The following is a 9,367-nucleotide window of genomic DNA, read 5'->3' on the forward strand; positions in this document are numbered from 1 at the left end:
CCAGTGACCTAACAGCTATTTTCCATCTCTGGCTTCTGTATGCTTTTGGTTTAGGGAACTGTAGTAACTGCCAGCATCTGCTTCTATCTGCTTGGGTGTGGGCTTCATTTTGGGTTTGCATATCAACTACTATGCTCTGTGCTTGTGACTTTTAACTCCAAATATCAATCTCCGTACTAAATCATTGCCAAGTAACCTTCCATTCTTCTTTTCCACGCTGCCCATCTAGTCACCAGCTGCGAGCACACAGCTCCTGCCTGCATGTCGTCAGAATGAGTCTGAGCTGCTCAAACCTCAACTCCAGCCTGAACATGAATTTTTGTCTCTGCAGGAATATCAGGAGAAAAAAAAAAGTCACCAGGGCTACCAGTTCTTGTTATTGTTTGTATTTATATTTTTGGATCAACTTCTTTTCTCCCTGGAGGTTTTGATTCCACCGATTTTGTTTGGGTTTGATTGGGCTTGCTTTTTTTTTATTGCTCTCCCTCTTCTCATTTTGTTTTCTCCATTCTTTCATTGGAGGCAATGAGCCGTCCAGCGGTCGGAACTCCCCTGTCCCCTATCGGCCCGACAGCCGCCCTCTCACTCCAACTTACGCTCAGGCCCCTAAACATTTCCATGTTCCAGGTAGGAGCTGGCACTGTATGTGTCTTGGTGTCCTGTCACAGTGTAGAATGTAGCCTTTGTAACTTTTGTCTTGTCTCCATCGTTTCACGCTGTTTACCATGAGGTGCACCCACAGGGTTTGGAACTGCTCCAGGGCTTGCTGAGAGGGGTAGTGCATTAAGAAATGGAGGAGGAGTTTCACTGTGATTTTTACCTATTCTGTTGGTCAGGTGTTTCACTGTTAGAATGCCTTGGTTTTCAGGGTCGGTTGATGGCCATGAGCTCGATATGAGCTACGCAGGGCTTGATTTTTCTTGCAGTTGGACCAGCTGAGCACCAGCATAACTCTGCTAACTTTGGAGGAGTTGGTTTTGATTCATAGTGGCATGCAGAAGAGAGTTGACCAGTGAGCCATTATGTATGTTGTTCATTCAGATTGTTGTGACTTGTTTCAGTCCTGAACCAAGCAGTTCTAGTTTAGTGTTCCCTTTTTTTTAAAGCAGATGAGGATGTTTCTTTACTTGTTTTGAGCAATGGCTTGGTGTCTTCAGAGAGACCTGCAGATCCACAAGGATATGTATGCCTCAGGATGTCCTCTCTATAAAGGGCAGTCTCTGTTATAAAGTGAGCTGCACAGTTCTTCCAGCCTTGGAGAAGCTCATCTGTCTTGGATTTTGATGAGATGAAGGTGGTGTGCCCCTAGCATTGTTGACATGCATATTCTGACTGCATCAGTGCTAGCTGAAAGCCTTCTTATATCCAGTTATTCTTCAGGTCCCCTTCAGTCTAGTATCCCCTTGCACTGCCAGAGGTTTCTGCTCTTCCTCCTTTCCTCAGATCTGGCAGGTAAACTGTTTGTGGGAACTTCTTTTTCAGTCAGTGTGACCTGGCTTGGCTAAGGTAGGCTGTTTTAACTGCTTAAGCTAACCTGGTGCACTTCGACGTGCGTAAGCTAAAGGACACTTACATGAATAGCTCTGAGTAATAATTTCTAGTGTGATGGGAGAGCTGTCCTCTTCAGCTGGTGCAGTGCAGCCACAGAAAGAGCTGTGTTCCTGTCCTCCTTACAGCTTTCTGGTATAGATGTGCACAAAAGTACCGCATGACTACCCTTGTAATTTTTATACCTATTTGCTGGTCAAGTAGCCATTACAGATCACTAACAAGAATGCAATACCTCAGTGTCTTTGTGTGCAATCAATTTGCCTGTTTAGTCAAGGATGTAGGGTTCTGCAGAGTAAGATTTGCCTCTGTTTCAATAGATGTTTAGGGTTAGCTTTTCTCAATGCCAAAGGCTAAGTTGTCTCCTGTAGCACTTTAATTGGATCTGTGATACACAGCATGTATTTCTAAAATGCTTTTTCATCTTTCATTCTAATGTAACTGAAAACTTTTTTCAGGCAGTATGAAGTAGCAAAATGGGTTTCTGACATTAATTTTCTAGTTCCCAGTAACTCATTTGGGTCTTCTAATAAGATTTTGACAGATTTTACACTGTAGCACTGATTTTGGATTAACTTTTGTATTTGTAGCTGTGCCGAACACATGAAGTGTTGGCTTGGGTGGGAAGGTAGTTTAGAACAGACTGGTTCCTGTCTTAGATTATTATTTGTAAAAAAATGCTATCTTTTAGACACGCTGTAGATTTACTGCATTAGAGTTCTGGGAAGTGGTTTTATTCTGATTTACTTTGATAATGTGCAATGTGGTGGGCCTTACATTAAAAAAACTACAAAAAAGAAACAAAATCTATCCTTGTGGTTGGAGAAGCAGTAGTATATCAGTTAACACTGCATAAAGCATCCCTTTGACTCACTGAAGTGTAGCTGTTGTTGACTGTTCGAAACAGTGTATTAGGCAGCTATTTTGTTCTCCGGAATTTGAAGTGAATTGTAGGCTCGCTGCATTCTCCTCTGCTCAATCCAGCTAGTCAGTGGAAAGAAAATTGAGCTGTTATGACTGAAGCACAATTTTCCACAAAGTTATTTGGGGTAGTTTTCCCCAAATGGCTTGTATCTTCACCATTGAAATGTCTTGCTTGTTTGCATTTCTTCTGTAACTTTTATCCTGCTGATAATCTTCTGAATGTTTAAAACGAATGGTTCATGACTTGGATGCATCCACATGCTACAGAATCAGCTCCAAAGGACTTCATACCACATGTCTTTGACTTTTCAGTTGTTCTTATGTTTTCTTTTCTTTAAATAATCTGATTTTGTATAATACTAGAAATAGCTTTCTGGCTTTTTCTTGTGCTACATCCTTGATTTCATCTGTCTATTGTTTTAGTGTTGGAGTTATCTTTATCTACAACTGAAGTAGTTTTCATATTCCCATTTTTCTGTTTCTCAATTTCACAGATCAAGGTGTCAACATTTACAGAAAACCACCAATCTACAAACAACACGGTAAATGATCTTTCCCTCTTTAGTTCAAAACTGGAGTGTCAGCTAAATTAAAAGGCATGCAGACTAGTGAAAAGCATTCAGTGTTTACTTTGTAAGCATTAAAAATTAGTAGTCCAAGCTTGAAACAGCTGTTATTGCATGTCCTGCTGAGTGATTATGTTTTAAAGCATGTTGTTTCATGTGGATCATATGGTTTAAATCTTGGCCATGTTGATATTAATGGCAAAATTGCCATTAACTGGGATTTTGCTGTCTCTTTAGCATTACGATTTCTTCCTGTATTTCACTTCTTTAAGTTTATATTTTCAGAATACAGGTACCGATCATGTTAGAATGGATTAACAACAGACTGTTCTCTGACAGGGACTTCATGGAATATCCTTATTTTAAACAGACAAAGTACAATAATTTATTTCAACAGCAAAGGTGGAGATGTTATTATCAGACAGGAATTCCAAATGTACCTGTGGCTTTAAATAAGACTCTTTAATTATTGAAGATAATATAGGTGACATCACTGACAGGGCTAATTTGATTCTCGAGCCCTGTGATATAGCTCAGGTGGTACGCTGTACTTGTTTTTCTAGGTGTTTGGATTCTGAGTTGGACAGCAGTGTTAGTGCTCTAATCTTTTTGGTGTAGACATTGTTATAGCAAGTCTGAAATAACAACGATGGCAGAAGCCCACTGTATTGCCAGTCTTTAGTACTGCAGAGCAAGGTCCCAGTTGTAACAGAGTGTGTTCACTCTTCCTTTCTGCTGTGAATAGAAAACTTTGAATAGGAGATGATTTTTATGTAATGTGGTGAAAGACGGATGGCTCCACTTTTTAAAGGCTTTGAGTTTGCATCCCTTTGCAGACCCTTTATCCAATGAAATGTATTTAGGGTTAAGTAGCAAATTAGCAGTACTCTACAGGGTTTAGAAGAACAGCAGTCTGAGAGCTGAGATGATTAGGAAAGCCCCGGAAGTCCATTCTGTAGTCAGGAGTGAGCATTGCAAATAACACTGCTGTGGTTTTACATCAGGGTTTTTTCCTCTTTCTTTTTTAAGTTTCAAACCATATGCTCATTTTGGAAAAAGTCTTAACATTGTTTTTGTTTATTTCTATGGTTTTAATGTATCTCCTCACCTTCCATTAAATGTGAATGTTTAACCACTGACATCACCAATTCTAATACGTAAGTACTGTTTGAAGTCATGCTTTTGTAAACTCTGACCAGCTTCCTCCATACCTGCAATTATGCTTAGAGTTTCCCAATCATAAAATGTGCAGAATTCCAAATGACGTCTAATGCTGATGTTCCTAAGCTACCCTGAACATGTTGGTTGAGCAACACAATGCCTCACTTTGTTAACAGATGTCTTTCTGTTTAAAAAAAAGAGAAAATGAAAAAGTAGTCCAGAATTCTTGCTTCTGATACGATAGCTTCATATAAGAGAAGGTGATTTGAGCTAACAGTTTGCAGATAAGAGGTAGTTAAGGCTGGTTTTAATGTAAACTGAATCCTATTGGATTTTTTTTTTAATGTCAAGAAGTGAAAGCCATAATGACATCCTCACATGCTTTTAAGAGACTTTAGCTTAGACTGGAATCTTAAGTGGATGCCCCACTGCTGAGATATTTTATTGGTGAGGTTCATTTCATTGCAAGTGCCTTTCCCTGCCAAGTTGATCTGAATGGAGTTTAGTATTTATTAATAAATTCACATCTGCTTTTACTACTACTGCATGCTAATAAGCAAGGGCATGCAGCAGAAAAAATCCACTGGTTAAATAAACGTTTGCTTCAGATTTCTTTTTTGTTTGTTTTGCAGCTTTTCACAGAAACATAGGAAATAATTAACATCAGGAGGGTTAAAATTAGTGCTGTTCCTCTGAACTATTTGTTTTCTTGCCCTAGAGGGAAGATAGATCAGATCTGATCAGATCTATCAATCTGATTTCATCTTCATTAATAATCAGCTGTCCTTAGGAGATATTGGCAAATACTGCTAGATTGAATTTTCTTACTCTTGCCTAATCATTCGAACACTCTGCAACCCTACTAAAATCCAAAGCTGATTTGGGGTTATTTTGGGGGTGGGGATGAGGGAGGAGAGGAAGGTTTGATTCCAGTCTATTGGCAAGAGAAAGACATTACTTTTCTTCAAACTGCAATTAGAAAAAGCAAAACACGAAAATGTTTGCTTTTGAAAATTAACTTCTTGTAAAGTATAAAGTTTTGCCAAAATAAGGAAGACCTTTATATTGATACAGATTATTACATAGCTAAGCTCCCTGATTGCCATCTAGATGCAGCTGCTTTGGCAGCACAGAGCAAGTCCTCCGAGGATATCATCAAGTCCTCCAAGTTCCCAGCAGCTCATGCACCAGCACCCAACGAGATACCAAAGATTGAGACGGACCACTGGCCAGGTCCTCCCTCTCTTGCAGCCATAGGTATGCAAAAAAAAAATTATACAAGCGATGCGGCTTAAAAGGTACTGGTAACCAAAGTAGGTTAACACTGGAGCTGTAAAAATAGGTAGTGAAGATTGTGTCCACTCCAGGTGCTCGCCACAAAGTGCAGTTCTTCTGATGAGACCTCCGAGTGTCTGTGAATTTAAAACTATTGAATAGCACTAAGTAGAAGAGGTTTTGCTAAAGGACTTTGGAATTGATCACACAGATATTAACCGATATATATGTATATAACAAATTATGTGAACTCCTGTGCAGTAGCTTAAAAAATGTGGTGTGTCACACAAGCCTGACTTCTTTCAGTTATTGTCCGTTTAATCTTTTAGTCTTAAGCTAATAGCAAATATTCCACAGAAAATATGATTGCTTCCAACCACATGACTGTTTTCATGGCAAGAAGCAATGACTGAAGTGGAACGGTTAATGGACTAAAAAAGTCCTGATTTTCAGAGTTACTGTTTCTACAGACTTTGTATTTTTCTTCTGTGTCATTGCACTACAGGTATCTCATTTTCTTTTCTTTAAATCATGCACGTGATAATTTTTAATTTTTTTTTTTTGTATTTTTTTTTCTCTGTTAATTTTTATTGTCCTCCATAGCATAAAATAAGCTATCTAGCCTGGTTCATTTATGATGTCACGTCTCAAACACTGAAGGTGTTGCCTGTTTCAGGTTTCTCTGAAGGAGTGTATGGTTTTCAGTGCAATGGGATTTTCATAGAAGTGCTGGGAGAGGAAACGCAGGGTGGGAGAGCTCAATGACCAATTGAAGGGGCTGCATATGCAGCGGCAATATTTTGAAAATGTTCTTTATATAGGATTGCAACCTGACAAACATTACAGTCACAGTGATAACATCAACATACTTGAAACTCTCACAACAATGCTTGTGATAACTACAGCATTATTATGCCATATGTCTGAGGTGGAGCCTTTGTTGGAAGTCATGGCTCTCAGCTCAGTCTCTAGGCAGCAGATGACAACTTTTAATGGTTTCCAGTAAAACTGCTTTGCATATTGGCTATCAGGTGATTTTGTTACACCTTAGAAACTAAACAGGACTGTTTGGAAACTATAAAGATAAAAATGTCCTCATGGACATATTTTATTCAGAAATAAAAAGGCATCATACAAGATTAATCGCTAAAAAACAAACCCACAAGCCCCAGGTTTTTTGGCTTGTCTGATTTTCTGAGTGTGATATTTTGCTTACAGAGCTAGAATGAGCTCAGCTGTCAAAAAAATGAGCATTACTGCTATTGTACTGAAAAGTCGTGCAAAAACCTGAGACACCAAACAAAATAATAAATAATTTAAATACAAATAATTTCTCCATAACTTTTTGTCTCTCTCCACATTAGCATCAATTTAACACTGCTGTACAAAACATTTAATTGATATAAACCTTCTGATCCTTTAGTTGCAAAATTTAGTCTTCATTCAAATAAAACACTGAGTTTGTCTGTCATAAGACTGGTGAATAACTATATCATGATATAGCCTGTGCAGAAAAAAATACAACTGCTGTTGAAATGCTTGCAGCAATATTATGATCTATGTATTCATGGAAGTGTCCTGATGTCCAAAGTGGACCATCTCTTAAGACTGTTCAAGAAAATAAAGATTATTCAATGAAAAGTAAGAAACTAATGTAGAACACAAATTAGTTTGCTTCATTTTAGACTAAAAATAATGCCTTTTTTTTTTCCAAATATGAGTGTCTGTTTAGGAGATTAATGTAGTTTAATTTTCCATTTGAAGTGTTAATTCAGATTCGCTTTTCTGAGTCTAGATAAAAGTATAAATGTAAATCAGATTTTCTGTTTTCAACCACGGCTACAGTTACTGGTGCCATTAAACCCCATGTTTCCAGAACTGGCAAACTGAGCTCCTTTTTTCTATTACATTGATTCATGGCTTTTGATTCCAGGACTGTTGCTTGGTTGGGAACCCACGTGCAGTTTAACTTCTTGTTAATTTTATAAGAAGCCTGATAGCCATAGGGCAGGCTATCTGAGTGAGTCTTATTAAGGGTGATTTTTGGAAAAGTCTTTTGAGTCTGCAAGAAAATACTGCTTTGTTTATTCAGTAAATCAAACTGACCAGTACTTTCTAGCATTGAAATCTTCAAGCTGCAGTTGAACTGATACACAAAGCTCTCTCTGTACTGTGGTTTTATGGAAGCAGGAGCTGACATGAGACGCAGATCAAGTGGAAGAGAGGAAGATGATGAGGAGCTACAGAGACGCCGGCAACTGCAGGAGGAGCAGCTCATGAAGGTGGTTATAAGCTTGTCTTCATGCTGTTTCTGGACACCATCCAAAAAGTGCCCTTTTGTTTTCTGTAAGCAATTTCTACTAATGCCATGATCAGCTTTATTTTATTGATACTTTTTTTTAATTGCCATTTGTAGCTCAACTCTGGTCTGGGACAATTGATACTGAAAGAAGAGATGGAAAAGGAGAGTCGTGATAGGTCAGCCCTTTCTGCCAGTCGTTACGATTCTCCAGGTAATTCATGTAGGCAATAAAACTAATAATGAACAGTGAATAATGAACACCACATATACACATATCAAGCAGTCTCCCAGAAGAGAGACCACTGGGAAGACTGCTTGATATGTGTATATGTGATGCTCTCCCCTGAAAGAGTGGCCTAATTCATTAGCTGGTTTTGGTGAGGGGAAGAGTGTCGTAGTTGTTTTTTAATTAGAAGAAATATGAGGTTGAGGATTTTCAGGATTTTGAGGAGAGAGATTTTCTAATATAGATAAGGAGTGAGATAAAATATTCAGTGACTATTACATCACACATATGCTAATAAGCTGGGTTATTAAATTACAATAACACGTTTTGCTTAAGCTGGTGGTTCCTATCACTGTTTAGTCTCTCCTCCCAGGGACAGAAAATCAGCAACACTTACCAGTGGGGCTGTGTATTCCAAACCATACCTCGATTGGGGGTAATCTGTTCCAGAGCAAAAGCACAAAAGTCAACTTTGGTTAATTGGTGGCTTAGATTCTTGGCCTCATTGCACATTTTGATATAAATCTGTGGCCTTCTCAGATCTCCAGAGAAGGGTTTGGGGGTTTTGTTTCACTCTCTTCATCCACCGGTCATTGTAGCACAGCAGCTGTACTTTGAGCCAAGAAGGGACAAGATGAGTCTCTTTGGAGTCATCCACTGGAGTAGCTGCCAAGCAAACTAATATTTCCTCATGTTCCCTGTGTTGCCTCTATTTATGGTCTTGGAGAGAATGTCTGTGGCTCTCCCTCACTACCTGTAATGTTTACAGGGCCAGAGTCTACCTGCTCAACTCAAAGTTTATGATTTTTTTATTAACCTTAGCGCAGGTTGGAGGACTCCTTTATTGGTGATGTGTCCATCCCTATTTGCAGCGGTTATCAGTGCAGTCATCAGTTGCCTTTTGTGGAATCAGTGGTACCTTTTCCAAAGCTGCTTGCTGCTGGCAACAGCAATGCCTCAAGTTCTACATTCCCTGCCCTTCTGTAGTAAAAATAACATTTAAAAAACCAAAAATTGCATTCTTATATGGAGGATCTTGTCTGAAGGGGCTATATAAACTGTAGAGGTGCTATTGATCATTATGCTGACAATCTTTCTATTTATCCATCTTTTTATCTATATTCAAAAACACACCCTTGACATTTCCACGTTGTCTTTATCTTGCTCATGCAATTTCTGAGGTCAGTGCAAATGCTAAGTTGAATGCCCCCAGATACCTTATTTCACTTTCATTTCAGATGAAAGCAGGAGTCACAGAGGTCTGTTGAATCATGTCATGTTCTCAGAAGTGTCACATCATTTACAGGATGACTAGAATTTTGGATCAGAATGCCAAATTCTCAAACTTGTTTGAATTCATTCAGC

General features: G+C 38.7%; 1 protein-coding gene across 14 annotated transcripts in view; it reads left to right on the forward strand.

The window, feature by feature from the left end:
* ABLIM1 (actin binding LIM protein 1) overlaps window positions 1-9,367 on the forward strand; it is a 119,043-nt gene that overhangs the window by 94,554 nt on the left and 15,122 nt on the right. For 5 of the 14 annotated variants that reach the window (XM_009325928.1, XM_009325926.1, XM_009325927.1 and 2 more), the window contains 5 exons: window positions 523-627; window positions 2,967-3,014; window positions 5,274-5,456; window positions 7,662-7,756; window positions 7,891-7,987. In XM_009325928.1, the coding sequence (XP_009324203.1) occupies window positions 523-627; window positions 2,967-3,014; window positions 5,274-5,456; window positions 7,662-7,756; window positions 7,891-7,987 (528 nt within the window). The remainder of the gene's footprint in view (window positions 1-522; window positions 628-2,966; window positions 3,015-5,273; window positions 5,457-7,661; window positions 7,757-7,890; window positions 7,988-9,367) is intronic. The other 9 variants (XM_009325933.1, XM_009325936.1, XM_009325921.1 and 6 more) reach the window with 8 other exon arrangements.

The sequence above is a fragment of the Pygoscelis adeliae genome, unplaced genomic scaffold (genome assembly GCF_000699105.1).
Source record: "Pygoscelis adeliae isolate BGI_AS28 unplaced genomic scaffold, ASM69910v1 Scaffold4, whole genome shotgun sequence".
NCBI classification, from domain to species: Eukaryota; Metazoa; Chordata; class Aves; order Sphenisciformes; family Spheniscidae; genus Pygoscelis; species Pygoscelis adeliae.